The sequence below is a fragment of the Ailuropoda melanoleuca genome, chromosome 2, assembly GCF_002007445.2.
Source record: "Ailuropoda melanoleuca isolate Jingjing chromosome 2, ASM200744v2, whole genome shotgun sequence".
In the NCBI taxonomy this organism is placed as follows: Eukaryota; Metazoa; Chordata; class Mammalia; order Carnivora; family Ursidae; genus Ailuropoda; species Ailuropoda melanoleuca.
The window spans coordinates 186507829-186529318 of NC_048219.1; the positions used below are offsets into that span (position 1 = coordinate 186507829).

Genomic DNA, 21490 nt, shown 5'->3' on the forward strand with positions numbered 1-21490 from the left:
TTTTTTTACAAAAAAAAAAAAAAAAAAAAAAAAGTCGTACACTCTCAATTCAATTAGATGGTTTCCACTGTAGCTCCAGTCAGCAATTTATCTTACTGACTATATCTACTTTGCAAATACTGCCTTGTAAGCGTCTGGAAACATTTGGCCAAAGGCTCAGAAAAGTACCCCAGCCATTGACACTTTGTGTGAGTCCCTGATATTACTGGAAATGTGCTATCTCTTTAGACCATAGGCAAATAGCACCATGACAACCTGGAAGCTGGGGGCCGGTGTCCGACTTACGATGCCACTCCATTAACATAATCTATGACCATTTTACTCATTTTGGGAAGGGAGAGAGTGGAGAACAACTACCACAAAGTAGTCTGCTTTCTGAGAAAAAAGCAATCAGCATCTTTGTAGTCACTTCAACAAGCTCTCGTGGTTTTAACTCTAACATTTCCCATTTTGGGCAGAACAGCTGCATTTTGATGAAAGTGAGAATAAGAAAATGAGTGTGACCATTTGGGGGGTTGTGAGGGTAGGATTTTAAGCATAATCAAAGTGAAATGATAAGATTTATTTTTGACACATTATCAGAAAACCAATTTTGACATGGTTTACACAGGTTACAAAAGATAACCAGGCAATCTTGTCTGTTGATTTGATCCTATGTGAAGTCAGCACATTTTAGAAATTAATTTGCATACATCTTTTACATATGTATATGAAGCCTGATTATTTAAATACTTATATTTTCACAATGTGTTTTCAAATTGGTCTGAGTACATGCAGAAAATGTAAGAGATCTTTTTCCTTCTCCTGAACAACAACAAGATAGTTAAAATTGCCTTGGGAAGCTTATCTGGATGAGTTGATTCTGCTGGACAAAATAGAATTCTCTATCTTGGAGAAGATGCAATGACTGGAGTGGGAGGGAAAATCAAATTTTAATAGCTCAAATTCTAATAACTTCCTCACAGTGTTGAGACAGATGTGGTGTGGAAACCTTAGAAATAACTAAGGAGGGGGGGCCTGGAAAACTTTCCCATATGCAAATGAAATGAAATACATAAATGTGAAATGAAGGCAAAATGCCTAGTCTTTCTACCAGGAAATTTATTCCCTTGTATGTATTTTGTTTTTCCCAGTCAAAATAAACAGAATAATAATAATAATAGAGGATAAACATTACATTATTCTAGCTATAACCTTATCTTATGGGGTTAACTGTGACCTAAAATTTAAGAAGTTTCTTAACTTCCAGAATTGGGGAGCACTTCTCCCCCAAACAGTTGTTTTGTCTTCCTCTATCACTCAGTAGATATGGAAAATATCTGGATTAATGGAGTTTTCACAACTTTAAATCTTGGAAAACCAAAGTTTCAGATAGAGAACAGTTCCATTTCAAGAATTCTGAATAATCAGTTTGAGAAGAGATAAAAGAACGGGCCCCCTCAAGGGCCAGTGGGCTAATTCATTCAGATGATACTAATATACTAGAACCCTGCTTTTGGTAAATGGCGGCCAGTGATCCATCAAAAGGCTCTGCCTGATAAGTCCATGTACACACCCACCTGAGCCAGTCCTTGTGCAGCCAGAGTGACTGATGTCACAATGCATGACATTACACTAAAAGAGGAATTTGTTCTGAATTTTAAGAAAAGATAAATACTTTAACATGTCTAAGAAGATGGCATGCTTAATTTTTATCTGACCCTTTCTGTATGTCCTTTCTTCAACAACAGCCTGTAATTAATTAAATACCTTTTATACTATGGAGAACCCAATCTTGACAGCAGTTAGTGCCACATTAAATATCTTCTGGTAAATTGAGGCAACAAAAAAATTGATTCCTTAATTTACAAGGTAAATCTACATAAATGTGTATCCTCAGTTAAAGTATTTGCATACACTTAATTCTCAAAAATGTGCTCCAATTTTTTTTTTTTTTTTTTTTTTTTTTTTTGCTTTAACATTGAAAGTCATGTAGTGTCTCAGGTTCTTGGGTTCCTTGGATGCAAGTAGGGGCTATAGAAAGAGAAAAAAAGGAAGTGGATTTTTATGTTTCTGTGGATTCCATTTGGATACCTTTGTATATGTAATACATAGTTTTATTTCAGTAAAAACATTGTAAAGAAATGTAATGCTATTTTCAGCTCTAGGCTCAGCATAGGTAAGGTACAGTGATGGTTTCACACAAAAGAAAATAAAGACATGGTTAATTCAATACAAAGTTAAATGCTTAGTGTTTTAAATATGGACCTCAACCTCACCAGTGTAAATTGGTGTATCTTAGCTGAGCAGAGTGAAATTTTAGGAAGTGTCACAATATTACAAAAAATAGTCTCTGTGAAGGGTGTGGTCTACAGGAAATAAGTAACAAGAGTGAAAGAGTAAGATACAGATGAGCAATTAACTCTCCAGTTGTGTTGAAGCCAACATCTGTAGCTTTTATTAGAATGGCAATGATTTTAAATGCAGTAATCCAAAAATCAAACAAAAGGAGGGTTATATGAATGCACAATACAGCAGTAGAAGAAAGGCGTAAAGTGAAGACATGAAGCTATCTGATTTGTATGGGGATTCTGATCTCAGTCATAAGTGCTTTCCCAGGACAGTCCTAACAGATTTTCAATATGAGCCACAACTTCCAAGAAAAAGAACACACATATAAATCTTGTACTATTTGAGTCCATGCCATGCATTCTTATGAAAACCTAGCTACCTTGTAGATGAAGACCAAAGATGTCAGCTGTCAACCAATGCTCTAGGGGGGGCTAAATTGTCTAATTTGTTAGGAGCAAAATGGCTGCAGACACACACTAATTCAAATAAAGGGGATAACCGGAGAAATGCAAAAGCAAAAGCTCCCTTCAACTTCACTCAGTTTGTTGTCACAAATGTACCATGTAATCATTTGAGGTCTAATAAGAATGTCTTACTTATTACAGTAGGACTAAAGATGATACCTAAAGGAGAAGGGCTCTTTTGCTCCTTAACTATGGTCTTCCTAAGATGCCAACATTAGGAATTAGGTGCTCAAGATGAGCCTTTACAAAATACTTGCATACAAGCTTGTCATTCAAGAGCCAGAAATGAACTTGATTTAATATCCAGCAGTCAAAATGAAGCCAAGTTTTTAATGGTATAGAGCGTGCCTTATTCAATATCTATCTTAGCCATAACTATAAATTTCTGAAAGACAGATTTATGATCATACCTGACTGTGAGTTCTCACTACATAGAAATTGTAGTGGTCGTAATAAGATGGACACTTCACATCAAGTTCACTTTTCTTTAGTGAGGCCTCACTTCCTTTAGGGAGGAGTGAATGAATGAATGAATCAGTTCATTCAGAGTTCAGTTGGAGGGGTAGAGTCTGAGTGTTTGAGCTTCATGGTTCTTATGTGCCAATTCCCTCATTTTCTAGGTGTAGAAAATGTGGCAGAATGGATAAGTGATCTGTCTGCATGCATTTGGTTAGGGGGCGAATCTATGAATGCCTTCCATGCCTCCATTTGCACATCTGTGACTAAGAACATTGAACTGCCCTAAACATTCTATTCACTTCTGTTCCAAAGTAAAAAATGTGTTTACCAAGGAGTGATTATTAAACATAATCTTGGCCACGGTTAAGAATTGTGAAAAGTATCTAATGATTATGTTCACATTTCTTGAATATGAATTTCCTAACTGAACTTCCAACAGTGTAAGGAGGTAATTATTATTCCAACCACCATCATGAAAACATAGAAACTAAAGCTTAGAGGGATTCATTAAATTGCACAAAGTCAGAGACCTAGGGATCCTTTCGTTGGGATTTTTAGGCTGTACCGCTCAAGTTCTCAGCCATGCTCTTCAGGACTGCCTATGCGCCCTGTGCCCTGCCCCCCATTACAAACTACCTTTTACACGTGGACAAGAGAGCAGAAAATGTGATGCTTAAGCATCGGTAGGGTCCAAGTCCATTGTTTATGTTTATTTTTGAAGGCTAGATATAATTGTTGAAAAATGTTCTTTGTTCATCCTCAGAAATGGTGACCATAAATCATGACGAACTAATGAAAGCCACGACTGCCACCTGGATCAGTCCCCTTGTCACACTGCATTGAAATTTTTTATTTACCGTGTTTATACACTGCAATGTGATTGTCTAGAAGGACACAACTTTGCCTTACCAGTGCCTTGTTCATAATAGCTGCTTAAGAAATACTTGAGTAAGGGTGACTGGGTGGCTCAGTCAGTTGAACATCTGCCATCGGGTCAGGTCATGATCCCAACATCCTGGGATCAAGTCCCACATCAGGCTCCCTGCTCAGTGAGGAGTCTGCTTCTCCCTCTGCCTCTGCCACTCCCCCTGCTTGAGTTCTTTGTCTCCCTCAAATAAATAAATAAAATCTTTAAAAAAAAAAAGAAATAAATACTTGAATGAATGAACTATTGTAGAATCAAATCCTTCCCTAGAACGAGATGGCAAGCATGCTCGCATTCATCTGATTTCATTATCTGGAAGTTTTACTAGATTTTATGGTTGATTTTTATCCCTTAAGTTTTCATCTCAACTTTTAAAAAGATCTTACAGTACAACTTTCCATAGTATAAATACTTTATGATCTTATTGTTTAACATTGTCTTGGAATAAACACAACTTAAACTCCAGCCAACATGAAAGACCACTTAGAGAGGTAATTAATTTTCAGAAGTACCCAATTAACCTTGTTAATATTTGGAATATATAAACTGTATAAAGAATGTTTGGTGTCATTTGGATGGGAGGAAAATTTAAGAGAAGAAACACAGATTTTGGGGTAATGCCTTTCCCAATGGGATATATACAGTTTTGCTCAAGGGCAAAGGGGGAGTGTTCTTCTTCCACCCTGAGGCATTATCTCTGGAATCCTTGTAATACTGACTTGGTTTGCTTAACTATGGTAGAATTAATTGCCATAAAGCTATACAGATCTTTTTTTATCCAGGCACATCTAGTGCTGAAGTCCTTGGTGGAAATGAATTCTCAATAATGGTAATGCTTCAGCTTTCTGAGAATCATGTTCCTATGTTTTTTTTTTTTTCCTGAAAATTGCAGTCATTTGTTGCAATAATTTCTTATTTCTATGTATGTCCACCACTTGAGCATCTAAACTCATGGACTGATATTACAATATAATTCAATTATACTAGGTAGTTGGAATTAAAAGATCATTTCATTTGCCAACCCATTATGGCTTAAAACCAAACCAAACATAATAAAGCTTAACATAACAAAAAAATCAAGAGTCAACAAACAACTCATATCCTCTAGTTTGGACAATTTCTTACAGACTGGAGAATAAATCTTTAAATTCAGAGTGGGCCTCAAATAACATATGAATGACTGGCAGTTGAAATGCTAATAAACTCTGATAAGAAGTAAAGTTTCCATAGCTACCATCCAGGTAAGGAACATGATTATACTTGTAAAAAAACCAAAATGAAAATGATTTATAGTGGCAAAAATGAAAGCCGGGGACAACTACTTTAGATAGTTGGGCTGATATTTTAAAAGTGTCTTTCTGGGCCCTGTAAAGAAAATAAAAGATGTAACTGCAATTTATAATTTTAAATGGCCAACTTTTTTTCTTGTTAATTGATTTTGCTTTTGATTTTTCAATCTGACTCAATTATACCAGTTTCCTATACAACAGTGAAGATGCAGTTGAGGACAGTAACGCTTATTAAGCTAGAAGGGTAAAATACTTATCTTGTGTGCAATTAATTAATTAAACTTCAGTTCTATTTTTGATTGATTAAAGCACCATTTCTCTATCCCCTACCTTCATTGATTTCCATGATTCATTGGATACTTCTATTTCAAGGCGTCCTGATTTTCATAGCCTGCTGCTTATCCATCACCCATCTATCTCCACACACACATTTGATGTTACCATTGCTGCCGATCTTCTATCTCTACTTTTATTACGATAATAGTAGCTAACATTATTATATGCTTATTATTGTTAAACTCTATGCTAAATTCTTTATAGCATCACCTCTCTAAATCATTACATCAGCAAGAGATAGAAGCTATTATTTCCATCATTTTGTAGGTGAGTGGAATAAGTGTGGGTTGAAAGTCCCATGTTTTGTTTTTGTTTTGATTTGATTTTGGTTTTTCATTAATCCGTTCTATGGTTTGGGTTTTTAAACCTTCAGGTAGCAGTGAAAATTGTAGTTGTCACTGCTCGAATTACCAGACCGGTGAGGATTAATGTGATCTTGGTGACCTATGACATTTGAGTCATAGTAGGAAGACATAATGGAGCACATTTTGGAAAATAATGGGTCAAAAGGGATTATTTCCAAAACAAATTATATTAGAAATGTGTATTCCCTTGATTACTGCTTATATTTTGCACAAATGATTTAGGTTTGTAGATCTTAATTTAAAATTATAAGGAAAACATACACAATAAGAAAGTTCATTCCAAATAATTATATCATTTTATTTCAAATTGAGCAAAGAAGTCTTAATGGCAATTAGAAATAAATGAAGCTTGGATCTGATATATCTTATTGATAAAGAACACAGTTTTGAGGAACAAAATCATGACACTAAATGCATAAACCAAACATTGGTGTTGGCACCCTGTATTTGTATGCTCATATACCTTTCAGTGCCAGAGATTTGGCTTTTGATGTGCTAATTTTGTTGGTTTGAGGGAGTGTTTTCTACTTGGGTGACATTCATTTAATATTTACTTCAAATACTCTTGCTGTTCTGTGGTTTCTAATGAGACATTTTCTCCCCATAGATTCTACCATAATCATTGGAGCTTTGAGCTGATGAGATATTAGGGTGAATAAACAGCCCCTGTTTCTTGTCTTCACCTTTGATAAAGGTAAAATGTGTTCTCATCCTACAGGAAGTGTTCCTTTTTACATGATACCCTCCAAGATGATGAGTTCTAAGCCCGAGGAAGACCCTTTGGACACATTTCTCCAGTATATTGAGGATATGGGGATGAAGGCCTACGATGGCTTGGTTATTCAGAATGCATCAGACATTGCTCGAGAGAATGACCGCTTGAGAAATGAAACCAACCTGGCCTACTTGAAGGAGAAGAATGAAAAACGCCGAAGACAAGAAGAAGCAATAAAACGGTAAGTATAAATATAAGTATTCTGAGTCTTGCATACACAAGGAAATCGGTGAGTTCTGCAAAGGTTGTGATCGCCTGGTCAGGGAGGGTGTTTACCCCAGCTAGGCTTGATGAGACAAAGTGAAATGGGCACCTCAACTATAACAGAAACACAATTCATCGGACTCACAGGACTCTCGCCTTAGCTAACAAAACTTATTTACTGTTGTGTTGTGTATATGGAAGTACAGCCGGGATTGGGAAAGAATTCAGTTTTCTTTAATAAAATCTCATACCAAACAACCTCTTGATAAAAGCCCAAGGGAACACATAAACACTTTCATAGTCAATGTTTGAGAAAAACCCCACCTTATTTAATGGTCTTTGTTTATAGTTCTTACTTTGTAATAGTTCATCTTCTTCCTAGATTATAAAAAGACTCATCAATAATTAGAATTATTTGAGCCTCTGAAGGCAAGGGGAACCCTCACTATGTGCTCTCTCTGCAGAGTTTTATGACTATTACATATCTTGTCTGGTACCAAGTGCCCCAGGTTTGTTGAAATGAAATGACTTTTATACTACAACACTTACAGCTACAAGCAAATAAGTGCCAGATTACAGCTTCCAAATTGAGACTAAATTTCCCAGGGCACTGAAACCCAAAGAAGGAAATACATCTTTGGATTTCAATGTCATGGTAGTTCCGGCGTGTGTATGTGTGTATGTGTGTGTATGTGTGTGTGCACAATAGGGGTACAGGTAGAGGCATATTGTGTTATACAAAGTCTTGTTTCTTCAATAAGGTCTATTTACTAAGTGCAAAGATTCCAAATTTAGAAAATTAATCCATATCAATTAACTGGATACTGAATAATATTAGTTAAGCTATTTTGATGGTGGATTTTTCATCTAATCTGATATTAATATTTTGCTTACTCTCTGGGAACATTATGATATTAAGGAAATTATTATTTTAAGATGAACTATTTATTCTTAAATGAAACTAGATAAGGATGCACTACTTTAATTGTTTAATGGCAAATAACTTTATTTGAGAGGTTTGGGAGAGACAGAGAATTGGAAACCAAGAAAAGAAATGTTACAGAGGATTATTTTGAAAGAGTGTAATCTTTTTATTTTGGACCATTAAAATGGAAATCCATGCATTACCAGGTATAAAAATGTTTTTGAAATTACATACTTGATAAATGTTGTCACAATTGCATATATTTAAGTCAATATGTTGTTGGGGACTATGTAATTTTTTCTTTCTGCCCCAATTTTGGTTGGTATCACCGATTCCCTTCTAGGGTACGCTAAATGTCCTTTCTTCAGGACAATTTTTTCCCCCTGGGAATTAATTCTGATGGACTTCTGTGCATATGTGAGCATTTTGTTTTTATGGGAATGAGTTTTCTAAAATCCATAACAAAAAAAGGATAACCCACGTGTCTTCCAAGCAGCTTCATCTCTAAAATGAAAGTTTTCCTGATCTTGGGATTAAAACTCAATCATTCATTCTTTTCTTTAACCTTAAATATAGAATTATTTGCAGAAGTTTCATTAGATTTTACAGAGAATTAAAGAGTACTCATCACTGTACTGATAACTTCTGTGTTTCATCAACAGTCTTCAGAAGGGTTCTATCTAAAGATATTAAGACAGTGGGCTTATCTTCAAATTGAATTCTGACTCCACCCTGAAATAAGGATCAGGCAGAGAGATTTAATCCTGGTCATAAGGAATGACACTGATCCAGGTGAGAGAAATAGGGTATCTAACACCTGAGGTCAAGATGATTCAAAGCCACTGGCAAACAGTGCTTGCGATATGCACCATGGCTGCTGATGTCCAAACTACAGTGTAAGTTTCATGAGAAGAGTGATCTTGTTTTTCTATATGGTTCCTCCAACAGGATCTAAAGCAGATCTATTGTTCAATAAACATTTGCTGTTAAATGTATTAATTGATTGGAGAATACATCTTAAATTTTTGCTAAGTGCCAGGCAATGTTCAAGACCTTGATGAGACAGCAACGAACAGAACAAAGTTCCTGATATAAGGAAGCTGCATTCTGGGGGAAGGGTGAAGAGGAGACAGCACTAAACATGATAATATATAAATATATATAACAGGTGGTAAAGCAAAGTTTGGTAAAGGAGATAAAAACAGAGCTCAGGCAAGGCCCCCTAAATGATGTTTGAGACATTGGAAAAGTGCTGCCAAAAATGTGGGGTGTATGGCTATTGGCAGGAAGAGAATTCTGGGCAGAGGGAATAGCAAGTTCGATGTGTTCCAGGCAGAGGACAAGGTGTCACACAGTGACCAAGGCAAGGATTGGGGGAATGTAAGTCTAGACTGGTAGAAGACCACTAGATAATGCAGAACTTTATAAGCTTTTGTGTTTTATTCTGAAGGAGAAAACAAAATTCACTGAAGATTTTTGAGCAGAAGTGTGACCTGCTTTCGCTGAACAATTTACCAGGGTTACTCTTGCTTCTGTGTTGAATAGATGGATGGACATGCTAAATACAAGAAGTCCAGAGAGAAAGCTTTTGCAGTAATTCAGGCGAGAGGTGATGGTGGCTTGCACTAGGGTGGTAATAGTAAAGGTGGCATGAAATGATCAAATTATGGGCACCATCAAAATTTTCTAATTGATGAGATGTAGGAGTTGAGTAAGAGGAAAAAAATGAAGATGGCTTTCAACTTTGTTTTGTTGTTGTTTTGTGTGCATGTGTGCGTGTGTGTGTGCGTGTTTTGTCTTTTGCCTGAAACATCAGAAGAATGATGTTTTCATTTAATGAAATGGCAAAGACTAGAAGAGAAGAGGTTTAAGTTAACTGTTAAAGGAATAAAAGCTCAGCTTTGGTGTCTGAATTTTGTGAGCACTTTTGGATGTCCAAGGGGAGAATGCTGGATAGAGAGTTGGATCCGGGATTTATGGTAAGATCAAAGCTAGAGATACAAATATGAGGGTCAGGGGCGCCTGGGTGGCTCAGTCATTAGGCGTCTGCCTTCGGCTCAGGGCGTGATCCCAGAGTTCTGGGATGGAGCCCCACATCAGTCTCCTCTGCTGGAAGCCTGCTTCTTCCTCTCCCACTCCTCCTGCTTGTGTTCCCTCTCTCGCTGGCTGTCTCTACCTCTGTCGAATAAATAAATAACTAAAATCTTTAAAAAAAAATGAGGGTCATGATAATCTGTAGATTTCAAGGCATGAGGCTAGTTGAATATATTTAGAATCTACAGTTAGAGAGGGCTGGGAGAAGCACCCTTGACGGTTCCCTGGGGCACCAGACTGCTTACATGATAGGAACAGTAGAAGAATCCATAAAGAATAGCCACGAGAGAGGGGAAAAACCACGAAGGAAGGTGATGTCTCAGTGAAGTGAGAAAAGTGATTAAAGAAGATAGATGTTACTGATGGATCAGCTATACTGAAACTTGAGAACTGACGCCTCTTACCACATTGGTGTTATTGACAAGAACAGTTTCGGTGAAGGGCTAGAGACAAAACCCAGTGAGACTGTATTCATGAGAGAGTGGGAAGAAAGGAAATGAAGCAAAATATAGAGAACTATTTTGAGGGCTTTGAGGCTAAAGAAATTGAAAAATATGGAGAGTAGCTGTAGTGGAAAGTGGGGTGTTTGGTACTTTGTTTTTCTATATTTTTTCCTTTAAGAAGAGAGAAAACTAGCTTATTGAAAATGTTGATATGAATGATTACAATAGAAAGGGAAATGTTAATGGCATAGGAGCAAGAAGGAAAAATTACTGTGATTGTGGGCTTGAGTAGGCAGGAAGGGTTAGGATCTAAGGCGTCTTAGGAAAAAGCATAGACTGCTCAGCCATCGTAGGAGAAAAGATGGTCCAGTGTATGGATGGCTGAATGAGCATGAATGAATGACTAACCCTGCAGACAAGGTCCTGAACCTGGTTCATCATAACCCAAATACCATTGTGTTACTGTTTCCTTAGCTGTTCATGTGATAGGATTTGAAGATGTGGTATGTGTCTCTCTATTGGTGACTCTACACATTCTTTCCCATGCCCACTCCTCCAAATATTTTTCTGGAATCCTAATTTAAAGTGTAAATATCTTTGGAAAGGACAAAATACTAGCAAAACCTCCTAAATTATTGAGAGGTCTAGATGTCTTTCTTTTCCAAAAGCATGGCCCATGTACCTGAGGACATAGAGGTCTCTGGATATTGTTCGGGGGGCAGGGTTTGAGACAGAAATGTCTCAAAGGGCCAAAAAAGTGATGATCAGACAGGAGGAGGGGCCCAAAGATCTCGCATGACTCTGTGCCAGAGCTGGCTGTGGGTATCTTGTTATCTCCTCTCAGTGTCCACTGTAATATACAAATTCAACTTTATTTTGTTTGTATGGTGACAGGTATTTTGGGATTCTGACCATTGAAAACATAATGATCTTTTATTTCCTTCTCATAGTACATTTTTGGAATTACTTCAATTTTCTTACTAAAAAATATATTTTGAATATTTTTGAAAATCCCCTAGCAAGATTCTGGTCACGCAAGCATTTTGGGGTTTCAGGGCTGGCAACAGAAGCAGAACACTTACATCTAAATTTAACGCATATTTTAATATTTTTGACATGTAATTTATGTCCAATTGTAAATAAAATCTACATGAAATTAATGAACATAGCTTAAACAATTAAAATTCTTTAACATGTCTGCTGAATGCCTTCTTAAATATATGCTGTGATTTAATATATGGGATATAAATGCTGAAAATCTAAAGATGGGGCATGTTTGACCTTGAAAAGGCATTGATGATAATTCTCTCTGAAATATGCCAGTTGCAATTTCAGAAATGTGCAGACTGCCAAGGATTGCTTAAAAAATGGAAATAGGATTTCATATGATTGACCTTCTGGATCACATATGTGCCGAAATGCCTTTTGTGCTGAAGCTGGGAGGCTTAAAACACTGAGCTCTCAGAAAAAGAATATCCTTATCACTTTCTCAGTGTTGTAAGTCATTTTAGGCTTTCTGAGTCCAATTCCTTATTTTTAAACTAACTTGAGCCCCCTGTCACTCCCAACTTTCTGGTATCTTCACTTCCATTTCTCAAATGGGATTTTACTGAAAAGGCTTGTTGTGAGAAAAATTCTAAATAAATAAAAAAAGTGATCCCTTAGTGCTTTTTTTTTTTTTTCAACAGCCCCAAATAACATTTGATTAGAAAGAATGGGAGAGAAAGACCGAAAGGAGAAAAGTTAATGGGGAATGAAAAAATTATTTCAGTAGCTCATCGTTTTTTGCTATTTTAAATCCTAATGGTTTTGTGCAGGCACTGTTAAATGAGATTTACTTTTTATTAAAAAGCCTATAAGAAAACAAATGCTCAAAACCTATAGCTTCCAACAAGTGCGCTCACTTGAGGTGGGTTACAAAACCCTAGTTTGCCATGTGTGGGGGTGAAAAGTGATGTCTAAGGAACAGGGATGATGGGAATGTTGAACCACTGATACAGCATAGGACCAGACATTAAGAAGGAGGCAACTGACCAAAGAGAACAGAATCTGGCTACAGCCAAGTTCTAAAGGCAGTGCCTGTGTGCACCTGTGAACATAAGGCCAGTTTTGGAAGTTCACTATGTATAGGTAAAGCCTCTTTTAGGATTCACTGAGGAGGAGTGGTGATCAAAAGAGCATCTGGTATACCAAGACCCCATTGGGGTTTGAGGCTTCCTTTCAAGTGAATTTTTCTCTCTGGATTCTGGAACTTGTCCCGACACTGTCTCCTTTTACTATTAGCCACAGAATTTTGAAAACAATATAGGCAACATCCCCTCAAAAAAAAGCAACAAGAAAATATGTTTCCAGTACATGTTTTTCCGAGTATGTTTTCTATTATCCGACCGGGTTGGATTTTTTCCCCCTAATGAAACAAATGTTACATTAGTGAAATTCTCCCAAACATTGCACGTCTGGAAGACAGCTCTTGGCTAGAGCAAAGTGGTTCTGTCACAAAGGACTACTTAGGCTGATTAGGAACATCTCTGTTCCCTGTGGATGCCCTCAAGGGATCTATATGAGGTTATATTTCCTCTTTAAAAGTGACAGTCAGAAATGGAATTAGATTACTTACAGCTCCTTTAAAAAAATACATGCAATTGCATATTAGTATGTGTACTTGGGAGCTATTTATATTTGAAGGTTTCAGTATTTCTGTTAGTCAAAGAGAAACAAAGGACCACTAAATACACATTAGACCATGGAGGGAAAAAAAATAAAAATAAAGTATTTGCTTTTCTTTTTCTAAAACATTGCTACCTAAAAAGCAAATGGTTCTAATACCAGGGTTTCGAATTCTTTAATATTTAAAATGATTAGCCAAGACATAATTACACAGAGAACTCTTATTAGAGAAATGTTAACAGTTACATAAATCCTCTCTAGATAGTTATGGCTTCTGAAATCATACTCATGATTTGTGGCAAGACTATCTGGAAAGAGAGAGCATTTGCTGAAGTGCATTTTCATGAGTGATCTATCTGTTCGGGTGCTGTATGAATACCTACTTTGGTCATGAATAGATAATCTCATTGGGTTTGTTTTAATTGGAGACATGTAGAAAAATGAAATACCCTCTTTGTATATCAGAACAGTTGTTGAAGCACCATTGCTCAGGTGAATTGAGGACAGTTAAATGAACCAGGGTTCAGAAACATAACTGTGTCAACTTTTAAAAATAATTTACAGCTAGTCTGAAAATATTTAGAAATACTCCACAGCTAGTATAGAAATACTCTACAATTAGCGAAAGCTCCTGTGCTTAGAGCCTAGGAAACAAACTCAAAAAGCCCTCAGCCATAATCCTATCTAGAATGAAATTCAAATCTGCAGCATGTCACGGTCTTGCTGGACTGAATCAGCTGATCTGATCTGATGTGAGTTTCTGACCTAATTTTGCTGTAGGACTCAGTGCTCAGGCAGAGAAAACAAGGTTAATGTGTTGATAAGGGGGTGAGATCAAACAGCAGACAGTATCTTAATAACCCTCTCTAATTTCGGCTTCCTCTTGCGTTTGTGATTAATTCCAATCACTTTTGTATTAATCATTTCAGAGGACCGCAAGCTGTTTTGCTTGTTTTTACGTTAAAATTATGCATCCAGATTTTTTTTCAAAGATAAACAAGATATCCAGATATTGGAGTAATTTTGGTTAAACACTAAATGTATGGGAGATTTTTATTCATAGAATCATACAATTAGAAGACAGAATTCAATAATTCACCTTGTCCGTCTCTCACTGGCTGCTCTTTATTGAGCCAGAAGCCAAATCTACAAGGCGGATCCTAAATAAATTGATTTATTGAAAGTGTTCTACGTTGGTTTTTTGTTTTTTGTTTTTCCAGTGCTGGTGGGGAAAGCTAATATTAATGAGCATATATCCAGGGATACCACTTATGGTCATTAACATTAACTTTCCCCACTTAGCCTAAGGACACCACATTGGTCCATTCTGGCCCTAGTGCTTGTTCACTTTGCAAATCAAAGTGGTGTCTGTCCTTCTGGCCTGCCATTTTCGGGAAGGGTCACCACAGTCCTAATATGATTAATACAAACGTTAGTAGCATTCATCTATTTACAATTTAGGCTGCATTTATATTTGTAATGAAGGCAATTTTAAATTTTTCATTCAGTCACCTGCCGAGATGGATTAGAAGCCACAGAAGGAAGACCCCTTTATGGCTCATTTAAGATAAGTCTCCTTCTTCTCCTCACCTAGCTTCTTGGGAGCTATTTATACTTGTGGTTGTTTCAACTTGAATTAGATGCTGGACCTAGCCCTGACTTTAGATTTTAAGAATCTCAGTATCTGTTCCATATCTGAAATAAATAGACAGATGTTGGCAAGAGGAGGGGCTTTCAGAACATAACCCCGTATGGGCCGGTCAGTCAGCATGAGGATTAAGCTCTTCTAATGCTGAGGAAACTGCAGCAAAGAGTAGACCTTCCAAACTTTGAATCCTATGGCCACCTGAATGAAAAGACACCCTTTGGAAAATCTCAGGTAATCTTTCTTTTAGAAGTACTGTTAAATATTTAGGGATGGTTATAGATTAATTAGGCAACAGCTTTCAGCCCAGGGCTGTTTTTTATACTTTTCTGGCTCTCAGAGGATAGTCTCAATCTTTAACTAAACGTGGTCTTTGTAAAATGTTCAAAAACCCAGAGAAGGGAAAGGAATTATTATAGAGCAAGGCTATGAGTCGGAGGATTTTTTAGCTACTAAAAATGCAATATGGCTTAAAGAACATGTCTCATGTAGCAAATGAAACTGCGAGGGACTGAGCATACTAATGAAATAGCTCCAAGGCTCTGCCCAACTTTGATTTAGCCTGAAAAAAACATCTTCATTATAAATTTATAGGTTACCTTGAAATTAATTTTAATCATGAATCGATAGAAGGAAATTAATCCCTATCAATAAAACAACTTTTGAACACACAATCACAATATAGGCATATTTATTAATCATGAAGTATATAATCAAGACCCCCTCCCAAAATGGATCTTTGCCCCAAACACATGTCTCTAGTTAAAAGTTTTTCTCAATGACACTCATATTTGGAAATACGTGACAAAATATTCATGTCCATTCTAGAATATGAATATAACCATCCTGCCAGGAAGCTGAGGGGAAAAAAAAAGCAAACCTTTTTTTTTTTTTTTTAAGAAAAGCACTTTCAATAAGATATACAAGGAAGATGCTTTAAAAATAAAAAGACCAGCATTTAAAATCCATTATTTTAATTAGTAAATTGCATTTTAGTCTTTGATTTGAGGCTAAGTATACCACTCAGCATAACGTGATGGTTGAATAAGAAATGAGGTTGTTCAGCAATGAAGAGCATTACTGAGGAGATGTCTTAATTTCCTATTAGGCTGATGTTTATGTGTGTTGCTGAGCTATTTTGTTTCCATACGAATTTTTTCCGTAAGCATTTATTGAACATCTATTTTACGGCAGGCATTGTTCTAGATGCTTGGGACAACGCAGCAAAGTAGTAAAAATGTTCGCCTTTGTGGGATTTACAATCTTGTGGCGGTGGAACGGAGGAGATAGACAATAAGCGAGTAAAGTATAGAGGAAGTTAAAATGTGATGAGTTCTACGAAGAAGAGTAAATCAGAGCTTTGGAGGTCAGGGGTCTGGGGAGAAGGCAATTTTACACAGACTGGTCAGGGAAAGGCTCCCAGAGCATGTCACATTTGAGGGAAAAAGCAGTGCTCCAGGATGAGGAACCATCCAGAGAAGATGTCCTAGGTGGGAGCCGTTCTGGCACGTTAGAGGAACAGACCGGAGGTAAGTGTGACTAGAACCAGGCCAGTGAGGTCCAAAGGAACAGGGTTGGATCTCGACAGGACGTGGAGGTCACTGTCAGAGCTCTGGCTTTCACTCAAATGAGGTGAGATGAGAAATCACAGTGTTTCCAGAGGAAGAATGCCCTCTCTGACTTCCATAATTAAAAGGAGAGTTGTGCCGGCGGCTATGTGGAGAGGTGAGGGCAGAGGCCGGAGCATCATTTGGGAGACTATAAAAACAAGTATGAGGAGGCAAGACGTTGGTGTGGACCAGAGTCCACGGACAGGGGGAGATGTGGCGGAATTCGAGATGCACTGTGAAGGTAGAGTTGACGGAATTTGGTGACAAATTCCACGTGGGCTTGAAATTGAGGCAAAAACATGCCATTCCCATTAACTAGGATGGAAGGAGAGCTGACGAAGGGTTTTGGTAAGAAAGATTTTGGACGTACTAAGTTTGATGTGTTTATTAGGCTTCTAATGATTCGTTGATATTTGTAACAAATAATGTTTCCTTTTTGATAATTTGTAGGTGAGAGATTGGATAATTTTATAGAAGTCTGAAATACTTTTATAAAACTCTAAAAGTTATACATGCGAACATTTAAGTTTGAGGGCAGATTTTCTTTTTTTTTTTTTTTAAGTGTTTATTCAGAGGAGACCAAACATTGTAGATTAACCACAGCGAAGGAGCAATTGCCTGGAGGTCTCTCCATTGTGTGGAGTTGGAGTTCGTGATCCTGATTCTGGGAGCGACATGATCCACACTCTCAGACACTTTCCAGTTTAGGGCGGAGATAACAGCCCTGGTCCTATAATCTAAGAAGCAAGATAAAAGGCAGGTAGGCGTAGGCCTGCCGAGTACGTGATCATTTTGAAGAGAAAAAAATGCTCCGAGGATGGGTTGATTCAGTGATTAGCATTGGTAATATCCACTTACGACCTTTTTACAATGACTGAGACATAGATAATTAGTTTGTTAATTGATGCACATTGCGCACTTGTTCTGTTCCTGGGTATGACAATAAACCAGTAGATGATTATCCCATTGTAAAAAGACAATTTGGAGTAACACTGCTTGTGTGTTGGAGGGTGGGGTACAGGGGAGCGCAACTGAGTAGTGGCAAAACCCTAGGGCACAGACAAAGGTGGGATGAGTAATTTTCTTTCCCAGCTTTAGTGAGACCCATAAAAAAGTCCCTTAATTCTTAAGGTTAAGTTTATTCATTTGGTAATTAGAAATAACAGCATTCACTTCCTTGCATTGTTCAGAGACAAAAAGATACGATACACATGAAACGACTAGTGGAGGAGCCAACACTCCTGCTTAGTTGCTGCTTAGAATTAACTGCTGTTATTGTTAGAATTAGTATTATTATTACTATTACTGCTTTTACTGTCATCATTATCACCTTTATCTTCATCACATAATGTGGTTGTATCAATAATGACACATGGCATCATGTTCAAAGTGGTTCCACCTCCGTTTAGGGTAGAAACCAACACAGGGAAAGAAACAAGCTTGTTAGCTTTGAGCATTTGCAAATGACAAGTGTACCAGTGCCCCCAAATGTGAATTTCCTACTTCATCATTCTGTTTCATCTTCTGGATGTGCACATATTTTTGTTCTTTCTCCTGTAATTGTTAAAGTTATGTGAGGGTCGAAAGGATTTTGGCATACAAATAGATTAAAAAGGTTGCAATAACTGGTAATTTTAGTTTTAATTATTAAACTGGTTTCTAAGAGCAGAGAAACTGTCCCCTGTGCATACTAGGTTTTGAAACATTTGTAAATCAAATTGCATGAAACTCACTTGGTGTGCTGACAAAGGATTTCCCTAGGGCATAGTAAATAAACTGGTATAGCATGTTATTTTTTAAATGTAATTCACTAATGAATTTCCAGATATTTTCAGAGAACTACCCTCAAAGTTTTTCCTTTTGACGAAGGAGCTACATTTTTACTCTTTCCATGGAAATGCATACTTTCTATGAAGCTGACATAACTTTTAGGTTAAAGGTAAACGGAAAAATAAGTGATGAATCATGAAGATAAAATGACAACTACTTGATGTCAACAAGAGCTACATTCTAAATTTTGTTGTTGTTGTTCTTTTTGTTGTTGTTGTTTTAAGAAAAATGCTCTGCGATTTGATTTCTCCTCTGGAGAGCAATGTGACTTTCAACATTGCCTGTAAATGCTGCTAAAAGGTTTCAGCTTCTTACTGGTTTGAGGATTCTGGGGAAGGTGAGCCCAGCAATAGCACTTAACTGCCCTATGCACGGAGAAAGAGCTCTTCTTTCACGCTAGTTGATGCGGTAATTGTAACTCTGATCTCTCCAGCTCTTTTTGAAAAGAACCAGGATTGCATGGAGAAACTTGAGCCTTTAAGAATTTTCCTACAGTGATTCTTGACCCCTAGGCTGCTTGTTGTTACACTGTCACATAGAATTTTTAAATGCCTGTTCTAATACACAACTGAAGTCGTATTTGTTTTGGGGAGAAATGACAAACAGGACTGAAAATGACTTGTCGAACGAGTTATTTTATAGATAATTTTTTAAGGAAATGTTTTTCCAGCAGCTGTTATTTTATTTTATTTTGGGAAGAGATGTCATTTTGTGGTTAACAAAAAACAAAACAAAACAAAAAACAAAAAACACAGTAATGGAGAAATTTTTTTTAAAAAAGTCATTGGGAGATACCCTTATAGTGATCAGGGTACCTATCTTCTCTCAGGAGAAAGGGGATGGCTTCCTTTTTTATCCTTCTTCCATACCAGGCATGAAATTATATAGCAGGGAAGGGTTGATCCTGGGGAGATTAGAATCTGAAATAATTTACCCTTAGTTTGCCTCTAAAGTGTTTTAGAAAAAACTCATTGCAATTAATGTAATTTATTCTCTTCTGCTTACTAGCTTGTGGATAATGAAACAAAGGGTTAAGAGATGAGTTGCTTGTGACTTTTCTCTGAATTTTTATTGAGCCGTTTGAACCCCAAAACCTCAGCAGCTCCCAACCCTCAGCAGATCAATACAAATATCATATCTTATTTAGGAAGAAATTCCATGGGCTTTAACACCCCCGTTAGTGCAGATGCATTCGTTTCTAGAAATCAGTTTTTTGAAATATCAAGTTTTATTCTCAGATTCTTTTTTTTTTTTCGGTACAATTTTCTTTTTATTTCTTCTTAGCAACTTCTTAGGATTTCGATTTATTTCCTTAGTTCCTATGTTTTATAATACATTTCGACTCTAATCTGGTTTGCATATGTGTATGTGTGTGTACCTTGTTCAGTTTGTGCACAATTCTTTAAGAAGCCTGGGTATTTCAAATAAAAGCAGAGAGGAGAAACACAGTTTCAAAACATGGTACATGGTTCAACAGATTAAGTGGGATAAAGAGAGGTGGGGGAGGGGCAGAAAGTGACTGCCCAGTAAAAGCCTTTTTAGCAAATCATGCCGAATCTCATTAATAAAGAATACGTCCACTAAAGCTGTACAATCAATCTGCCATGTGCATTAGTGATGTCTAGTCCAATTCAGGTAGATAAATTGTTCCCCAAGTGTTGGTCGGCTGCCACTCAAATCACAATACCAATAATACATGCCATGCTGAATTTCTCCTGACTCACGACGAATTTTTTTTCACAGGATTAGATTAGACCGAACAGGTGAAGGAGGAGAATGATGTCTAAATGAACACCACCACCTACAGCAAAAAAGAACAGATAACCAGAGAGATAAGCAATAGACAACTACACTGTGAACCCATTTACCAAAAATAAACCTGCAGGGAGTAATCCAACTAAACCCCATTGCCAAAAGTGTCAGCTAAAAATACAGCCGGAAAAGGATAGTCAATACAGGGTTTGCAAAGTCATATGAGGGCATTACTGTAGCACAGAGATATCCATCATGGGAAAACAGGCACAAGACAAGGAGGATAAAAGGGAAGGGAAAATGGAGTAACTAAATACCTCCATGAATATTTTAATTACAGCATCTTAGTCTGGGTTCCACCCATGAACAATTCTATTTATTGATAGCTACCATGACTAATATCCTTCCACATGGTTCGCTATCAGAAGCCTTCATTATTATCAACAGATACTTTTTAAAGGCACAATATAAGTCCTCGTGAGGTTCTTTGATTTGAGTCGACACCGCATAATTATTCTGAAGAAGTCCATTGACTTCGTATACAGCCTGAAAATGAAAGCACGTGCTTTTGAACCTATAGTGGAAAGGAAAGCATTCTGCCACTTCTTACGAGATTAAAAGTCTCCAAGGAAATACCATGCATGGAAGGGAGCATTTTGAAACGAGGTGGAAATCCTAAGCCTGTGCTGTTGTATGATTGCATTAAAGTGGAGGAATGAAAGATTAGGATGGTATTGGGTTTTAAGGAGGAATGCTGCTTGTGGATTTGTCATTAATGCTGTGACCCTATCTGCCCAAGCCTTTCCATTTCAATGTGACTTAGAATTCTAAAAGGAAGTCAGCTTCCACAGTCCCCCGTGTAAGTTGCCTTCAGCAAAGAACCTCTATCTTTAATTTAACATAATTGGCAATCTTGGTTTGAGACAGACTTTGATTTAGTTAACATGAAAACAGAATGACCTCCATCACCCCAGAGTTGAATGAGAAACTCAGTTCAGGTTTGATGGCATGTGTGAGCTCTTGGAAGGTGAGCTGGGGAAAAAACCGAAATGGCCTCGGTGAACGTGTGGAGGACTGGAAAAGTCCCTCATATCATGGCCTGATTTTCTCCTAGACAAATGTATGCATGTTTATTTTTTAATGATGTGCTTTCATAATGTATGCATGTTGTATGACCTAAGTAACACAGGTGAAACTCCATTTTAATAAACGGGTTCAAGACGATAGACCTGATGCAATAAAACTATTTCCATGTGCCAACTAGCAGGATTTGTTAGTTGCTTTCGAAAGCATGCCTGGGAGGGTGGAGTGTAGAGAGAAAAAGGGAATCTTAAGCAGTTTCCATGTCCACTGAGGGCAAGAGGCGGGGCTTGATC

The 21490-nt window shown here is 37.2% G+C and overlaps 1 protein-coding gene across 5 annotated transcripts in view; it reads left to right on the forward strand.

The window, feature by feature from the left end:
• The window catches only part of NYAP2 (neuronal tyrosine-phosphorylated phosphoinositide-3-kinase adaptor 2), a 254115-nt gene that overhangs the window by 2730 nt on the left and 229895 nt on the right, over positions 1-21490 (forward strand). For all 5 annotated transcript variants that reach the window (XM_019798985.2, XM_034655276.1, XM_019798990.2 and 2 more), the window contains exon 3: positions 6888-7125. In XM_019798985.2, coding sequence (XP_019654544.2) covers positions 6905-7125 — 221 coding nt within the window. In that variant the 5' untranslated portion in view covers positions 6888-6904. The remainder of the gene's footprint in view (positions 1-6887; positions 7126-21490) is intronic.